General features: G+C 49.0%; 1 protein-coding gene and 1 long non-coding RNA gene across 2 annotated transcripts in view; one reads left to right on the top strand and one right to left on the bottom strand.

Moving 5' to 3' along the window:
* CRISPLD2 (cysteine rich secretory protein LCCL domain containing 2) overlaps positions 1 to 19,001 on the bottom strand; it is a 65,952-nt gene that overhangs the window by 8,512 nt on the left and 38,439 nt on the right. Inside the window, exons 10-14 of the mRNA XM_061386904.1 lie at positions 18,744 to 18,874; positions 17,548 to 17,591; positions 14,184 to 14,256; positions 11,040 to 11,115; positions 4,653 to 4,786 (exon numbers count right to left, since the gene is read on the bottom strand). Of these exons, the coding sequence (XP_061242888.1) occupies positions 4,653 to 4,786; positions 11,040 to 11,115; positions 14,184 to 14,256; positions 17,548 to 17,591; positions 18,744 to 18,874 (458 nt within the window). The remainder of the gene's footprint in view (positions 1 to 4,652; positions 4,787 to 11,039; positions 11,116 to 14,183; positions 14,257 to 17,547; positions 17,592 to 18,743; positions 18,875 to 19,001) is intronic.
* LOC133230043 (uncharacterized) lies at positions 516 to 9,676 on the top strand. The gene is made up of 2 exons (XR_009730720.1): positions 516 to 4,393; positions 9,542 to 9,676. It is a non-coding gene; the product is annotated as an uncharacterized LOC133230043 (long non-coding RNA).

Genomic DNA, 19,001 nt, shown 5'->3' with positions numbered 1-19,001 from the left:
TTATCCATGCATTATTATACAGTCATGTCCATGGTATTCTTCAGGCAAGAATTCTGCAGTGGGTTGCCATTCCCTTCAGGGGATCTTCCTGACCCAGGGATCAAACTTGAGTCTCCTGCATTGTAAGGACACACTGACAGAGGCAGGGGAGACTGCCGGCCCGAGGACACCCAGCTGGCAAGCAGTACAGAGTCCCACAGATGACTGATTCTCTACCGTCAGTTATACTATCTCTTTAATTAATAAGTCGTAAAGTTTACAAACAAGTGTACCTTAGGCAAGTCCTTTAACCTCTCTGTTAAGCCTCCCTTTCCTTATTGATACATGTCCAGGCTTGGCTTCCAGCCAGCCTGGGGGAGAGTGCAAAGCTCATTCCATCTGGAAATAATGGCCCAGTGGTTTCTGCTTCCCAGAGTTTCTGCACAAGTTGAGAGAGTTTCAGACACCTGACCCTCCATCCTAGCGCACGCAAATGCAGCTCCAGAGGTGTGAAACACCCGCTGGGTTTCCCAGCTCTTATGAGAAAAGAGGAGTGCAAGTTTCCCACCAACACTTCTGTTTGTACATATTGAAACAATAATAATGTTGATTCACTGGATGAAATGAATGTACTCTAAATTCTCCCTTCTGTTTCTTTTTCACTATGATTACTAGAAACCTTAAAATCCCCATGTGTTGGGGAAAGAATCTAAAAAAAAAAAGTGGATATATGCACATGTAGAACTGACTCACTGTCTTGTACACCTGAAACTAACACAACACTGTAGATCAACTGTGCTCTAATCATTTGTTTCTAAATCCCCTGTGTGGCTCACGGTATGTATCTGTACATGCCCCAGTAGACAGAGGCCTCTGAGGACAAGAATTTTGGCTTCTTCTGACCCTGCTGTGGCCCCAGCCCCAGGGACAGTGCCCAGCACACAGGAGCTGCCCCATAAATGCTACTCCAGGTGGCCTACTATTTGGGTAAACATTGATCCACGTATATACCATCAACCTCTGTAAACAGGTCATTGTGACCAAGAGTATTATCTGTCATTGTTTGGTATATTTCCCAATCTCATTGTGAAATCTGTCTTTAAAATCAGTCCTGGCCTCAGGAAAAAAAAAAAATCCTGAACTGATATTCTTCCAGATGTCACTTCTTTCTGAGAACATCTGGACAAACCCAGGTCCCAACATCTAAAGTTCTCCCGGATTCCTTTCCCTTCCATGCTTTCATGGGCACATGCGTGTGAGAGAGAGAGAAAGTGCCTGTCGTCTTACGTGGTCCCGGTTCTGCATGGTCATCTTTCAAAACTTTCAGGAAATCCTCTTCTAGAAAAAAACAATTGCTAAACTGAAGACACTTTGACGCAGAACCAACTTTTGGTCCGTGTACTGAGAATTCTGTTGAGGAGGTTTGTTTGTTTGACTGATTGAAGGATTCCCTAAATTTAAAGGTGGCTTTCTGTGAACGGGTGCTGTATGTCCAGTGTCCACAGTCTCCCTTGGGACAGCTATGACCACTCCAGGGGCCCTGCAGACACTGAGGACAGAGTCACCAGCCTCAGGCTGGGTTCCCACAGTCCCTAATGGGAACAGGCTCCAGGGAAATTTCTCAGCACTGGTCCGTACGCAGAGGGGCTCTGAGGTCCCATCTAAAGAAGGGGAGGAGGGGGCTGCCCTGCCTGGGGCAGCCAGACATCTCTGCAGGAGCCACATTACCACAGAGGCCCCTCCTGACAGTAAGATGGGGCCCTGCTGGGTGTGCTTGGCTCCCGGCACCACCCTCCACAGCAGAGACGCCTGTGCCCTGCTACTGAAGTTGTTATTTCTGCACTGTCTGTCCTGCAACCAGGTGACAAGTCCCGGGGGGGTGGAGATGGGGACTACGTGTTCCCCGCTGGGTCCCAGTGCCTGGGACACTGTAAGGGTTCACCCCATGTGTGACACCTGATAGGTGAGAGCATGCGGAACGGATGGATATCAGGATGAAAGAGTAATTCCTGCACGATGCTTTCTCCCTTGTCCTGGAATAATCCATGTAGGCTACTTCCTAGAGTCGCGTTACCTGACCCTACGTGAAAAGAACCAAAGCGTCCTGAGGTTCAAAACTGGCCTTGAGGTGTCATAACGGCCAGACCAGCGGGTCTATTAGACACTTGCTCTAAGCCGCTGGTGAGCGCTTTGCACATACTTTCTCATTTAATCCTCACAGCAGACACTGACGGAGGCCTGGGGAGACTGCCTGCCCCAGGACACCCGGCTGACGAGCAGTGCAGAGGGCTCCCAGCTGCCCTCAGACCCCATGTTCCCTCTGGGCTGGCCTCTCCCCTGCACACGCAGGGCAGACTACCCCTGGCGCCCACCCATCCCGGCATGGGTCTGGGCCCCCGCAGATACACTACCTCACAAACTATCAGAATCACGGACAGTGCAACTGTGTGTGCCGGGACGTGGCCACCCTGCATCACCCCCTCTGGCAGCAGCGGTCACCCTCCAGCAGGAGTCAGGGCCCCCAAGGGGAGGCTACGCTCCCCAAGTATCTGTCCCAGGTGGGCCAGAGAATGTGCTTCTCTAGCAAACTCCCAGTCAATTTGGATGCTGCTCTGCAGAGCCTACTTGGAGACCCACTGTTTTCCCCAACACTGGAGGTGGCTGCTATCATTTTCCCTCTACAGGTCGGGAAGCTCACCACAGAATTCAGCTGATCACAGATTTCAGCCTGCACGACCTACTCAGGGGGAAAGAGCCCAAGAAGGAAGGCAAGCAAACTGTCCGCTCAGTAGAACCTGTCTGAGTAGTGGGCATCAACCACTCCGGGGCCTGGGGAAGGCTGCCCGCAAGACACAGTCAGCCCTCTGTATCCATTCCACGTCCACCCGTGGCTGTGGAGTCCATGGATGTGGACGGCCTCCTGTTCTTTGTCATTGTATATAAGGACTTGGGGGCTTCCCTGGTGGCTCAGAGGTAAAGAATCTGCCTGCCAATGTGGGAGACGTGGGTTCGATCCCTGAGTCAGGAAGATCCCCTGGAGAGGGAAATGGCAACCCACTCTAGTATTCTTGCCTGGGAGATCCCATGGACAGGGGAGCCTGGCGCGCTACAGTCGATGGGGTCACAAGAGTCAGACGTGCCTGAACGACTAAACAACCACAACGACAATAAGGACTTGAGCACCCTCGGGCTGGAGGATCCTGGGGGCCCTGGAGCCAAGGCACCGTGAGCATCAAGGGCAGGTAGAATGACAGCATTTCAGGCGGCTCCTTGGGCAGAGAGAACTACAGATGGACGGGGGCAGTCAACAGTGGGGAAGAAGGCTCTTTGGGGGACCCTCTGTTGGTCCCCAGTCCTCCCTAGAGACCCCCCTGTGTCCCAGCCTAGGGCGGGGGTGGAGCTGCTGGGGCCCTCTCAAGGATAAGAAGGCCAGCCTATCAGCTTCTCACCAAGGCGTTTTCTCTTTCAAAGGGACACAGTGAACTCAAGAGATGGGTGTCCTGGGATTTCTCTCCAGCCCCACCAGGAAATCCCACCTAATCAGCTACTTCACTTCCCTCCCATTAAATCAATGGGATTTCCCTCCATTAAGCTTTTCCCACACAGAGGTTGCAGGCTTTGAAGGAGAAAACGCAGAAGCCACTAACTCCGGGTGTTCGTGGCTGATGGCTGTGACCGAGCACACCCCGTGCGCCCCTACCCCCTGCCGGGATCCCTGTCATTTGATTCTGCAGGGTCCGCCCTTGCAGCGCCCCAGGAGGCTGGGAGGGTGCGGACAGTGGCAGAGTGCCAGGGAGCCACGACAGCCTGGGTTTCACGGGGCCCAGCACAGTCTGTACCCTTGACTCTATATGCCTTTTCCAAAGCGGTCCCCCAAGTACAACATCTTCATCATTTCCCCTGGAGTGGGCTAGCTGGCTTGTGCGCCCCCACCCCAAGTTCCCATGTGGACCTCCCAATCCCCGCTGCCCTCGGAACGTGACTGTACTTGGAGAAGGGGACTTCAAAGAGGTGATTAAAGTAAATGCGGTCATCAGCGTGGGCCCCAGTCCAATGTGGCTGGTGTCCTGGCCAGAAAAGCTGGGCAACAGCCCCGTCAGCCTTGCAACACCCCCCAGAGGTGGGGACTGTAGTTCTCCCCATGTTCCAGGCCAGAAAGCGGAGGCTTGAGAAACCAGGCAACCGGCTCTGGGTCACAAAGTTGGGAAGGAGCAGAGCCTAGGTCTGCTGCACTCCAGACTCGGCTCTTAGCTGGGTAACGGAATGCAGCTATATTGTGACGCAGCTAGAGAACTGCTGTGTGACTATAACTTGATCCCTTTGTCTTTTGAGGGGAGGGGCGGGGGGGCATGCACACATACATTCCGAAAAAAGGACCATGGGGACGCACACCAAAGATCTCTAACTCCCCCAGGTGAGAGGAAATGGGTGATGGTTTTCCTTGGGGCTTTTCTGACACCTCTAAATTGTCTACAAAAACATGCGCTGGGCAGAGAAACAAGCTCTTATTTTGAAAAAAGAAAGGAAGAGAGAAGGACAGGCTTGTCCTGGGTGTTCTACTGAGAACACGCGCCAAGTCTGCCCAAGCTTTATATTAAAGGGCACTGACTGTGGCCCTTCTCCAACGGCCGCCACAGGCCTTGGGTGTTGAGTGTCCAAGAAAGCAGCCCTACCTTTCAGACTGGACTCCATTCCTGAGCGAGGCCACGTAGGTCTTCTTTTTATCCACGGGCATCACGTCCACGTAGCCCCCACTCTCGTTCCGGATGACCCCTGCATGCACGGCAGTCTTACAGATGCTGGAAGTCTGAAAGTGCAGGAGGGCTGTGATTAGTGTGAAGGTCAGGCCTTCAGTCACGCCCTCATGGGGTCAACCGTGCCTTGGCTTGCTGGTTGGTAGGATGTTGACCCCACCAAACCCTAGGAAGTAACCATCACTACCTCAATTCCTCCGCGGCCTCTCCAGTGAGACCTGGCCTCATCCCTCATTCGTTCCTATTTTGACAAATATTTTCTGAACACCTACTATGTGCCGGGCACTGTACTAGATGCAAGAGGATTCGGGGGGAACAAAATAAAGGTTCTGCCTTCACGGAGTCAAGAGAGACAGACAAACAAATACACAAACGAGGAACTCACCCACGAAGAAAACAAAACCTGATCATGAGATAAGATTAAGGGGCTCTTTTAGAACAGTTAATATGGGAAGACTCCCACAGGCATGGGGACGTCTCTGGGAGGAGTGTCCCAGGAAGAGGGAACAGCCCGTGCAAAGGCCCTGGAGCACAGTGAACTTGTCATATCCAAAGAATAGAAAAAGGGGCCAGGGTGGCTGGAACACAGTGAGTCAGACAGCAAGCAGCAGGAGAGGGGGGAGGAGGTGAGCAGGGGCCAGTCACTTGGGGCCGTGAAGGCCGTGGGGCATCTGGGTTCACTCCAGGTGCCACACAAGCCCCTGTTTCAAGCAAGGGCAGGAGACGCTGTTTTCTAAAGTCATTGAGTCATCCAATCCCTGGGTAGGACAATCGTCGGGTTCAACTTCCATTAGGGTCTTGACTTATCCAGTAGAAAAACGCTCTTCAGACTGGGTTGTCTGAGAGTAATTAATCAACGTTTCTCAAAGCTGGGGAGACTCATTCAGGGCTGGGGAGGCCAGTGCTTGTGAAAGATGCAGGCTCCTGGAGCTCAGCCTGACGTACCTACAGACTCAGAACCATCCCCTCAGGTGAGGGCCAGGTGATGCTGAGGCCGACTCAAAGTAACACCCTTCTGCGGTCCTTTATCCAGCCTGTGCTGGACTCCGACGCTGGCTTTGGCAGCGAGCCTCCACCCTCACTGCAGCTGTGGTCTTTACCTGGTGATGCCCTTCCTATGCCCCCCGATTCCACAGATTTGGCTGCTCTGGGGTGAAGCCTGAGGCTGTGTTTGCCAGGTGCAGCCAGGGCTGCAGGCACGAGGGGAGCCAGCCCACCTGTGGAGTCGACAGGCTCCCATGGTAAGCAGAGCTGATGGCGACTGAGCTTACTGAATACCAGCCCTGGGCTGCTTTTGCTTGTCATCTCATTTCATCTTCCAGTGAGACGGGTGACTACGTTACTCCCATTTTATAGTCCAGAAACACAGGCTCAGTGAGACTGGACAACATTGCCAAGGCCCTGAAGACACTTCATGGTTTAGTAGCAATTCCAAACAAGATCAGGCGAAGGGTCAAGTCTGAGCCTCTGTGGTCAGCAGAATAACGGAAATGCCCACTGAAGATGCCCACCCTCATTCCTGAAACATGTGGGCACGTGACCTGACACAGCACAAAGACTCTGAAGACGTGACAAAGCTAGGGACCTCGAGACGAGAGGGTCCTAAATTACCCCAGTGGGTCCAGTGGAATTCCAAGGGTCCTTGCAAGAGGTAGACTGGAGGGTCAGAGGCAGAGAGAAAGACCCAACATCCCTGCAGACTGCCAGCTCCTGCCACATCCCTTCCAAATCCAGGCCATTCCAAACAAGCTGCTGGTTTTGCAGAAGAAGGAAAAAACACTCACAGTAGAAGGCCCTGCCCTGCCCGCTCCCTGGGAAGTTAATATTGCTGTTAAAAGCTGGAGAGTCTCAGAGCCGACTGGCACCCTCACACTAAAGATGAGAGAACTGGATTTCTTGCTTCCCACCACTGACTGACCTGAGGCGCTGAAGGCCAGTTTTTCTAATCCTGCGTGAACGTATCTTGTCTTCAGTTCATACATTAAACAGATAAGAAAAAAAAAAATAATAAACAGATAAGGGCCGGATTCCTTAGCCTGAAGCAGGCTCCGGGACATCTGCGAGGCCCTGAGGCTGCAGGCAGAACTCTGTGGGCCTAGAGTGTTGGCAAGAACTTTCGAGGTTTTAGCACCAAGCCTGGGAAACCCAGCATCCCAGGCAAACTGGGATGGTTGGTCAACTTTATCAATACAAAGAAGCCTTCTCCACCCCCACCTCCTTGGAGGAAGGATCCACAACTTTCCAGTTCTCAGAAGGGTTTGTGTCCCTAGAAGATTAACAAGCAATAAGTCTGCTCCGTCTCAAAGAGAGGCAGGGAGACTCTACGAAGGAAATGATCGTTGTGGAATCCTCCTACGTTTGCTGTTTGCAGGGCTGAGTTGGGGCTCACCGTCCGCCGGTGGGCAGGACTGGGGGTTCTTCCGTCTCCCTCTCTGTATTGCTCACACTCTATGAGTGACCAGACCCAGGGCCTGCCCAGGAGGCATATCCTCTGACCACAGCTGCCAAGAGGCCGGGTGCTCCGGTGTTGGGGCCTCTGGGACGGTCCTCTGCCCCGGCCCCCGAGGGTGTCTGGGCACCAGCGGTACAGAAGTTCCCACGATAACAGCAGGCATGGGACCCTCACACCCAGGACCTCATCCTCCTCACTGCATGGGCTGGTGATCACCGCACACGCCTTCCACTGCTGATGGCGGACAAACACTCTCCTCTCGCTTCCTCCTCCCACACGTCTCCTCTCACCTCTGCTTCCCCAAAGGTACAAGGTATCTGCTTTCTCTCCTCAAGACCCGAGGCAACACGAACTTCGTTGTTGTTCAGTCACTCAGTTGTGTCCGACTCTGCGACCCCACGGACTGCAGCAGGCCAGGCTTCCCTGTCCTTCATCATCTCCCAGAGTTTGCTCAAACTCATATCCTTTGAGCCAGTGATGCATCCAACCATCCCATCCTCTGTTGTCCCCTTCTCCTCCTGCCCTCAACCTTTCCCAACATCAGAGTCTTTTCCAGTGAGTCGACTCTTCACATCAGATGGCCAAAATACTGGAGCTTCAGCTTCAGCATCAGTCCTTCCAATGAATATTCAGGGTTGATTTCCTTTAGGATTGAGTGGTTTGATCTCCTTGCTGTCCAACGGACACTCAAGAGTCTTCTCCAACACCAACATATTGGCAACACTGGTATCTGGATACTTATTCACAAGCACTATCAACAGAGATCTGGTCTCAGCACCCCTGCCCCCACCACTGGTTGGCTGGGTGGCCTTGGATGACCTATTTTAACCCTCAGAGGCTCTATCTTCTCAACATAAAGCAGGGATCATCATAGGTAATCTTTCTGAGCATTTATCACTACAGGCCAAGTTCTGAGTGTTTCAAGTGATTGATACAGTAACTCCCAGTAACCTACCCAGTATCATCATCATCATCATTATTATTATGTCATCATCACCACCACTATTATTCCCTCTTAACAGAGGTTTAAAGACTTGCCCCAAATCACTGGGCTGGCAAACAGCAGAGCCAGGACTGCTGCTCAGAGCCGGCAAGCTGCACACTATTCCACAGGGTTCAATAAGACCCCGAGAGGGGCTAGCGAGGTGATTATGTAAAGATCACAGGCTAAATGCAGGCCTGCACACAGCAAGTGCTCAACAGATGTCAGGTAACAAAACAAACACCACCATAATCATTGCTCTCACCATCACCATTATCGAAAATTCCCACAGGACTGTCATCTCCAACCGAGGGGTCCTTGAAGTGCCATCTCAGACCAGCAGCATCAGCACCACCAGGGAACTTGCTAGAAATGCAGATTCCCTGGCTCTGCCCCAGACCCCCAAGTCTGAAACGCGGTGGGGGTGGGACCCGCAACTCTGTCTGAACAAGCCCTCCGGGGATTCTTGTGCACGCACGAGTGTGAGAACTCAAGGAGCCACAGAGGGAGATGGGACAGATCAGAAAACTGAGGTTCAGAACAGGGCAAGGCTCGTCCACCATCCCAGGCCTGTTTAATGTCACAGCCAGGGCTTGAGTTTTTGCATCTTCTGACCCAGACATGGTTCACAGGCTGCACCCTGGTGCTCCCCCTGCCTGCAGCTCACCACAAAGTGCGGGGTCTGCCAAGGAACGCTCGCCGAGGGAGGCACTGTTGGGTCCTTCAAAGGCCTGGAGACAACTCTCCCAAAATAAATCTCTTAGCTAAACAGACATTTTCCAGGGGCATCATCATTTCCCAGAATACAGAGTGACCTAGAAACCGAGGCCAGAAAAGAGCCTCTGAAACGGGGTTAGTTTTCTCTTTCTTTCTCCCTTCCTTCCTTCCTTTTTTAAAAAATTTTCTCAAGAGATGTTTAGGCATTGACTACTGCAGTATTTTTATCTACTTATTCTTTTAACAAACATTAATTGAACAATTACTATACGCCAAGCCCTGTCATGGGCACCGGCACAGTGATGTCAAAAGCTCAAAATCCTAGTGAATAACTTAGAGACTGAATACAGGTTTTCACACAGGCCTGTTCACACCTGTGTATTCAGAAGTGCAGCAACATTCATGCAGGCAGAACAGACCCAAAGACAAGACACGCCCTCATCTGCATCTCGCCTTTGCCACTGCCAGTGGCGTGATCTGGGGCAGGTTATTCTGAGCCTCCCTGTCCGTCTCTGTAAGATGGGAGTGACAATACCTAGTGATGATGTTTTTAAGAACCTATAACAAAGTAAAATGTAGCCTTATATTATTATTAAAATTTCATCAAGTTTTCCTTGCATTTCTAAACTTTTTTTTTTTTTTGCTTTATATGTTTAGCTGCTACACTGTTTGGAGCACATGGACTTGAATTTCACATCTACATAAATTGTACCTTTTGTGCCACTGCATAATGAATTGTCTCGTCCCATTCAGTATGTTTAAATTCCACTTTATCAGATAGCAATATTGCCACTCCTGCTTTATCTATTTGTCTTTTTGTACTTTACTAGAATCATCTTGCTCGTCCTTTTATATTTAAAGCACTTGAAAATCAAAGACTTTGTCTTTCAGTAGCAGGTTGTGGCTTAAATATTTGGTATAACATTGATTCACATTGTTTTATTTCCTCATTAAACTTGTAGAGCTCCACTTTGGCTAAGCACCTTTCAAGGAGAAAAAAAAAAAAAAGGCTCATTTAAAGAGGAGAGGAAAAAAAGATGAGGGGTGGGGGGAGGTCAGTCATGAAGTTTGCTTTGACTTTATAGAACTCAGTGAGCTCACACTACAGGAGTCCAGAATAAATGAAGGCAGATGGAGGCAAAGGTGGGGGTGGCGATAGTGGATGCAGGGGAACTACAGAAATGAAGATGAGGAAAGCTGAGCAAAAACATTAGCTGGGGTTGAGTGAAGCTGATCTACTCATGGACTTTCAGATCTGGAGGATTCCCCGAACTAGAAAACCCCAGCCCTGGCTCATTCTACAGAGAGGTGAATGGCTTGGTCAAGAGGATCACAGAGCCTGCCGGGCAGAGCTGTGACCGTATTCACATCTCCTGGGTCACCGTGTCCCTAAACCCTGGATCACAGGAGGGAGAGACCTTGTTCTATAGGAGCCACATCTGCAGACTCTTATCTGTAAGATGGATTAACAACAAGGGCCTACTCTGGAGCACAGAGAACCATATTCACCATCCTGTGACAAACCAGAATAGAAAAGAGTATGAAAAAGAATATGTATGTGTAACTGAGTCACTTTTCTGTACAGTAGAAATTAACACAACTCTGTAAATCAACTATATTTCAATAAAACTTAAAAAACAACCAAGCTAAAGTTTCCTTGCTAAAGTTAGGATGGAAAAGTGGAATATAATAAGAGTGGTTATCACAGGAGGCAAATTGGTGGGAGTTTGCATTTTCTTCTGTGTGCTTTTAGTTCAGTGTATGTACATAGCCAAAAGAAATGCAATGAGTAGAGAAGACCAACAGCTGCACAAGCATCAGGAGAGCCAGAAAGGTTATTAAGTATCTGGGGGAGTGCAGTATGTGATGCATGGCAGTCTTCACATGAGAAGAGCTTGTCAGTGAGGGAGCAGGAGTCAGTTCACCAAACTCTGAAGCTGTCTGGGTAAGAGGAGGCACACCCATGTCTGCGTTCATCAGCACACATTGGTGGAAGCACAAATACTTCTGAAAATGCAGAAACTAGAGCACTGGTAGCAGAAATGGATGGTATAAATTTATCTAGAGGCACAGGAATGGGATTTTAAGTTTCTAATGTCCAGACCCTGGGACGTGGTTTCTGTGAGGTGGTCACTGATAAGGCCAGAATACTCACGTCTGCATAGATGTTGCTTCCAAACACGGGAGCCCAATAGGATGGCTCGTCTTTGCAGTGCGCTGGACAGCGAACTCTGGAAAACAAGAAGCGTTTAGGGAATGGTTATCATCGGCGGAAAACAAAACTTCTTGAGAAAAGCAGCTGGCCCTCTATTTGCTCATCAAGATTTAGTACTTAGATGAAAGGCAATTATTACCACCGTCTACTCTTTAAGAAAAAATACATATATACCTCTCTCGCCCTAGCAGTGATAAAAGATATTTTTCCTTTTCTTAAAAGCACATGTGGAATTGTATTGACATATACACACTACTATATATAAAGTAGACCTACTGTAAGATCCCACTCTATACTACTGTATAACACGAGCAACTATACTCAGTACTCTGTAATGACTAAGGAAAGAGAAGCTCAAAGAGTAGATATAGATGGGAAGATGGAGGGCAGGAGGAGAAGGGGGTGACAGGATGAGGTGGCTGGATGGCATCACCGACTCAATGGACAGGAGTTGGAGCCAACTCCAGAAGACGGTGAAGGACAGGGAAGCTTGGCATGCTGCAGCCCATGGAGTCACAGAGCCTAACACTACTGAGCAACAGCAATAGCTGATTACATAACTGATTCATTTTGCTGTACACCTGAAACTAAGCCGACATTGTAAATCAACTACACTGCAATAAAAATTTTTTTTAAAAAGCTCTTCATATTAAAAGACATGCACAAACAATGAGGTGAAATGAAACAAAAATCTAGCAGAGGTGAGTATGCAATTGTAAGGGGTTGTATCTCCCATTCTTGGGTGTTTGCCGGTTCACACTGCGGGTACCTTATAGAGATTGTAATCAATAGATTTTTTTTTAAGGCCACTGCCCTGTTTTGGATGAGGAAAGGGTGGGGGTGCTCACCTCTGTGAGTCACAGAATATTCCAGGGAGGGAACACTGATAACCTGGGGCAGGAAGGGTTTGCTCACTGCTGTGTCAGTCACCACATCCCTGCCACAGGGGATGAGGAGAGTGCCTCAAACTGGAGCCTCTCAAACCAAGAAAGAGCACAAGCTTGACTTAAGAAAAGGTCTTTTGTCTTCATCTGGCACAGGCACACATGGGCTGGAGCCCAGGGACCAAGAAACCAAAAAGGCAGCCGGAAGCCCTCTGGCCCAGAGACAGGCAGGATGCCGAAGGGGAAGAGAGCCAGGCAGAGTGACCGGGAAGTGGAAAGGGTCCTTTGGGGCGAAGGGGCAGAGTGGGCAGAGAGAACAAGGATGTGTCTGAGATTTAAACAGAAAAAAAAAAGAGAGAATCTGGGTAAGAATGTTCTTTCCTGCTTCTAGAATGAGAGGTCAGAAACATTTTGGATACTTGTAGTATGTCAAGTTTTTCTTTTTGTTTGTACTTTCTGAAATTACTTCCTTCTGCTTCTCTTTAACATGCGGGGAAATATTAAAGGGACGTTTTCCCTTGAACATTCAGGGCAGGTCAGCGTGGTGGTGGAGGTGGCAGTGGCAGTGAGAAAGCCCCAAGGGGAACGTGAGTAGCCAAGGGGAGGAGTCTGGGGCCCAATCCAGCCCCCTCTCCCTCGTCAGCACCCTCCCGGGGTTCCTCCTGCTCACCCTCGGGGTCTCCGCCTGCTAGGTTTTGGGGGGTCCACTGCACCCAGCATGCAAGATCTTGGTTCTCCAACAAGGGATCAAACCCGTGCTCACTGCCATGGAAGCAGGAGTCCTAACCACTGGACCACCAGGGAAGTCCCTCACCTGTTGGTTTTAAGGTCAGTCTTCCCCTTGGAGAACCCACAGGCCTCCAGGCCAGGAGAAGGGCTCAGGGGGTGCTACATCCCCCATCTTCTGAGAGGGTCTAATAGGTACTTCAGAGGCACCTCTTCTTTAGTTATGACGCACCATCTTCCAAAAACCAGCCAAGTAAGGTTTAGGCAGATGTGTATAAAACTCACTCCTTAGACAAACTGTGGTACATCCACAGAGTGGACCACCACTCGGCAATGTGAAAGAAGAAACAAATCACCCATTGGCTCTAGGACACAGGTGAATTGCAAAGCATCGTGTGGAGTGAAAGAAGCCAGACACCCAAGTCTCTGCTGTGATGGCTCCATGTACATGAGATTTCAGAAAAGGCACGACTGTAGGGACAGGAAGCTGATCAGGGGCTGGAAGGGATACAGGAGAGAGCGGAGGGAGGGGAACGGACTACAAGGGAACCTGCTGCGGTGATGAAAACGTCCTCTATCGGGACTGTGGTGCACACTGTTCAAAACACACCCACCTGTATGCTTATTACTGGTGGATTTCACTGTGTGTAAGTTTTACCTCCAAAAAGCTGGATTTTAACAAGCTTGTTCTAAAGTGACCCACAGAAAATATCACAGATCAAATATAAGAATCAAAGAGCAGATTCCAAGGGGACCAGTGTCAACCAGCTTCCAGAGTTCTCAGCTGATCTAAGGGGTCAAGAATGACAGGTCCTGAGGTCTGTCTTGGGGCCTGGGAAGAGCTTGGCAGCAAATGAAGTCAAATACTCTCTTCTGCTTCCCTGGTGGCTCAGATGGTAAAGAATCTGCCTGCAAAGCGGGAGACCTGGGTTTGATCCCTGGGTTGGGAAGAATCCCCTGGAGGAGGACACGGCAACCCACTCCAATATTCTTGCCTGGAGAATCCCATGGACAGAAGAGACTGGCGGGCTACAGTCTACGGGGTCGCAAGAGTCAGATACGGCTGAGCAACTAAGCACATACTCTCTCCTGCTAGTGGATGCGACAGTGAGCGGGGCAAATCACCTTCTCAGGTAAGTCCCTCATGGCGGGCTGCAGGCACTGGGCTGCACAAGGGACTCATGCAGAAGCCTCCAAAGATGCGATGCCCTCCTGGGCCACCCCTGGAGATCGGGATTCGTCCTTTTAATGCCTCTGCGGCAAGTCCAGTGTGCAGCCAGGGCTGAGAATGAGCGGTCTCAGGGAGAAGTCGGGTGGGCCCTTGACTCAGACCACAAAGCAAATGACTTCCTAGGTGGACACATGCCAGGGCCGCGTCTAGAACTCAGCCGTGCGTGGCTGCGTGCGCTGACCACCCTACCCACCCCGCAGCCCAGACCCCGTGTTTGCAAATCCAGATGCCAGGGAGCCTTACCTTGGGCAGTGTGTCCCCGGCTTCTCGTACGGGCAGAGCTGGGCCACGGTGGTGTAGCAGTCCAGGTCTTGCACTGTGAATGGGAGCAACAGGTCATGGGCGGGCCTGAGCCTCAGGCTTCCAGACTGAAAGGGGCTGCTGGTCCTGGCGGCTACTTGGGCCTCTGAACTCGGATGAGAGCCAGGGTGAGCACCCAGCAGGCACCAGGCCCCAGTGCTCCCAACTCCTCCCCCAGGGCCACTCAAGGAATGAGACAAAACTCACAGCCCAAGTGTGTCTACAGGTCAAAGGTCATCACACTTACCAGTTTCTCTGTGGGGCCAGCATTGTGCTTTTCTACTTTGAAGTCTTTCCCTCTACCTTATCACGCTGGATCCTCATGGAAGGTATTGTTCTAATTATGTATACGAGGAAACTGAGGTCCCAAAGAGCTAAGAGACCCCCTGAGGCTGCACAGGACAGGCTGAAGGTCTGGTTTTTGATTCCCACCCTCAGCTCATTGCTCAAACCCTTCCTGAGGGGTAGGTGACTCCTTCAAGGTCAAATGCTGTGTCTAAGGAAGTACTTCTAATACTGAATACCTGTGGTCTCTAACAGCCTGTCCTTGTTCAGTCCAGGCCTCAGCAAACTCTTTCTTAAAAAGTCAGAGTAAATATTTCCAGCTCCCTGAGCCCTATGGTCTGTGTTATAACCACTCTACTCTGCTGTTGTAATAGAAACCAGCCTTCAGTTCAGTTCAGTTGCTCAGTCGTGTCCGACTCTTTGCAACCCCATGAATTGCAGCACGCCAGGCCTCCCTGTCCATCACCAACTCCCAGAGTTTACTCAAACTCATGTCCATTGAGTCAGTGATGTCATCCTCTGTCATCCCTTTCTCCTCCCGCCTTCAATCTTTCCCAGCATCAGGGTCTTTTCCAAGGAGTTGGTTCTTCGCAACAGGTATTGGAGTTTCAGCTTCAGCATCAGTTCTTCCAATGAATATTCAGGACTGATTTCCTTTAGGATGGACTGGTTGGATCTCCTTGCAGTCCAAGGGACTCTCAAGAGTCTTCTCCAACACCACAGTTCAAAAGCATCAATTCTTCCGCCCTCAGCTTTCTTCATGGTCCAACTCTCACATCCATACATGACTACTGGAAAAACCATAGCTTTGACTAGATGGACCTTTGTTGGCAACATAATGTCTCTGCTTTTTAATATGCTATCTAGGTTGGTTATAACTTTTCTTCCAAGGAGTAAGCGTCTTTTAATTTCATGGCTGCAATCACCATCTGCAGTGATTTTGGAGCCAGAAAAAATAAAGTCTAACACTGTTTCCATTGTTTCCCCATCTATTTGCCATGAAGTGATTGATGGGACTAGATGTCATGATCTTAGTTTTCTGAATGTTGAGCTTTAAGCCAACTTTTTCACTCTCCTCTTTCACTTTTGTCAAGAGGCTCTTTAGTTCTTCTTCACTAAATGCAGGGTAGCGTCATCTGTGTATCTGAGGTTATTGATATTTCTCCCGGCAATCTTGATTCCAGCTTGTGCTTCTTCCAGCCCTGCATTTCTCATGATGTACTCTGCATATAAGTTAAATAAGCAGGGTGACAGTATACAGCCTTGACATACTCCTTTTTCTATTTGGAACCAGACTGTTGTTCCATGTCCAGTTCTAACTGTTGCTTCCTGACCTGCATACAGATTTCTCAAGAGGCAGGTCAGGTGGTCTGGGATTCCTATCTCTTTCAGAATTTTCCACAGTTTGTGGTGATTCACACAGTCAAAGGCTTTGGCATAGTCAATAAAGCAGAAATAGATGTTTTTCTGGAACTCTCTTGCTTTTTTGATAATCCAACAGATGTTGGCAATTTGATCTCTGGTTCCTCTGCCTTTTCTAAAACCAGCTTGAACATCTGGAAGTTCACAGTTCACATACTGTTGAAAAACCATTCTTAGGCAACACAGAAATGAATAGGCATGGCTCCATGCCAATAAAACTTTATTTACAAAACAGATGGCAGGCAGGGTTTGGCCTTGAAGGTTGTAGTTTGCCTGCCTCTAGCAGAGCCTATCATCTAGATGGGCAGGGGTCTGTGCAGAGGTCCAACAAGGGTCTGTTACACAATGGGATGCTGGGGAGACCATTAAAATTAGTTCAGAAGTCCACTTGAAGGTATAGAAGTATACTCTTGGTATATTATTATTCAAAAACTAAATCAGGCTACCAATTTCAATTTTTAAGAACATATCAGTGTATATATTACCAAAGTATATACTCAATGAAGAGGGAAAATAAACTCTATAGAAATCCACCAAAATGTTCAGAGTAGTTATCTCTGAGTGGTGGAATTTAGGTCTTCTTTTTTCTTTTTTCCCTACTGATTCTCCATATTTTTAAATTATCTGGAATAAATAGGTATTAATTTTGTAATGTGGTAAAATTTTTAAAATTTATAAAAATATGGTACATATTTTTATAAAGATATCTAACCAGGTAGTCAGGTATCCAGGAGGAGAAGGGGACGAGAGAGCATGAAATGGCTGGATGGCATCACCAACTCAGTGGATATGAGTTTGAGTAAACTCCAGGAGACAGTGGAGGCCAAGAAGGCCTAGCGTGCTGCAGTCCATGGGGTCACAAAGAGTTGGACACGACTGAACGACTGAACAACGTGTCTGGCATCCAGGCCAAATGACAAGCATGGCTTTCCCAAAGGAAGAGAGGGTAGGCGGGCAGCTTCCCAGCAGGGAGGGGAAGGCTGGTGGTGCCCATGCACCCCTGCCTGCTTGAGCCCCTCCAGGCAAGTGCCCAGTCTGGGCAACTACAAATCCAACCCCAGTTCTGATTACAGCCTGCTCTCCCATGGTCACATGCCGCCCTGCCAAAGGAACAAGCCACAGGTCAGGTACAAAGCTGGACGAGATACAGCAAATATAGGCCACGTCCTTCCCCAGGTTTCACTCTCTCCTCTGTGGCAGACATGACTAACCTCTCCAGCTCCGTTTTCTGCTGAGCACAGAACTGGACCTCAGAATCCTTCTCAACACAATGGTCCAGGTAGCCACTACCACTCAGTAGAAATCAATACTGCCTATGAAGCCTGTTAGCTACTCTAGACCCAGGCAATAGTCTTTCTGTGATAGTCAGCTGGGAACTCGGGCCTGTGTTTCAGCCTTAGCCATCTAGGGCCAATGCCAAGTTCAGATATGTTTAGAAACTAGCTAAGGAATCCTTCTCAGGAACCTCTTCAATATTGTGGCAATGCTGAGAAAAGCAGTACCAACAGTTATGATATCCATTAAATCAGTAACTAAGGGGAACAAAATTCCAGGGTAACCTGTGGATTGTGGTCATATAAGAGAAGACTGTCCAGCTTACCTTTTACTTTTGACACCGTGAATGAGCTGGAAGCCTTGTACTTGCTGTAAAAGGAAGCATTAGGTGAATACAAAACAGAACTGCTTCTAAACATGCACCCTTGTTACTGTACTTAGTTTATTTCCACCTCAATTTCATATCTTCCTACTTGTTTCCCATCACCCTGAAAGCCCTTAGGACATTCCAGAGCAAGGTCTAGACTGAGAACATTCTAGAACAGGGCTCATTAACCTTCTTTGTGCCAAGGATCCCTCTAGAGGCCTGGTAAAGCCTTTGGACGCCCCCTCAGAACAATGCTTTTTAAATGCATATGATACATTTAAAAGATTAAAAGGAAGTCATGTATTATTAATATCATTATCAAAGTATGAAAACAAATTTGTGTTAGCCTAATGGCTAACAGACGGGGAGGAGGCAGAGCTGGGTCCGTTTGACCCCAGAGCCTGCAGTGGGTTCCACCATCTCCTGGTCACCTTATGCCTCAGGTGCCATGGACAGATGAAGACACAGCCTCCTGCTGGTCTCCATGCCCCCTCCATCCCCCAAAAGTCAGGACGGCAAGGATGGTCTGCCTTGTGACCCATCCACATACCTTATGTGAAAAGCACCTTGCAAACACAAGTAGGTATTTTTAAAAAATGAAAAGCTTCATTCTCGGGGGTAGGGGGGTATGTAGGGAATGCCAGTGAACGATTAGCCTGCAAACTCAAAGATACTATCAGTCATTACTGAGGTGTCGGAAAAGGTCTCAGTGACAAGCAAGGGAGAAAAAGCAGGATTCAGAACTCACGTCAGACTGCAAGACTATACACTTTCGAAGGTTGTGTACCGAGACTATCTTGAGCAAGTGGGAAAGAAGGGGTCAATATTTCCTTATTTGTTTTTCTATATCTTAATGGCTATATGTACATTTCATAATTAAGAGCAGTATTAACTTTCAAATATGGAATAAACTTTCCTCAAAGCTACAAAAACAAGCAAACATACAAACAAGAAGCTCAACACATTAGACACACACACAGAAACCCAGTGGGATAAAATATGCTAAACAGCTTATAGGGGTGATTTCTGAGTTATAGCATTGTCATCTGTATTATTTCCCACTTCTTTATATGGTCCAGAACTTCCCAAGGTTTCAACAATACTCTCACAATCAGAAAAGAAGTTTTCAGGAGCCCTGATCACAGAATATTTACCTCAGAGACTGCACGCCGTTTCTCTCTGACTTGACAAAAAAGGGAACCTTCCCATTCCTAGTGACGTCCACCAAGCCTCCCCTGTCGTCCAGGATCCCATAGTGAATGGCGGCCCGGCAGATGCTGGACGCCTGCAGGGCGGGGCCGGAATGTAAGTACATCTGAATTCACCTTTGTCAGCAATCATTTCCAGGAACACACAAGATGTTTGTCCTCAACCCACAAAAAGCCAAAAAGCCGGGCCAAGGCTCACCCCAC

Source organism: Bos javanicus, chromosome 18, assembly GCF_032452875.1.
Source record: "Bos javanicus breed banteng chromosome 18, ARS-OSU_banteng_1.0, whole genome shotgun sequence".
Classification (NCBI taxonomy): Eukaryota; Metazoa; Chordata; class Mammalia; order Artiodactyla; family Bovidae; genus Bos; species Bos javanicus.
Note: the sequence above shows the minus strand (reverse complement) of the source record. Positions and strands in the feature narration are given on the sequence as shown.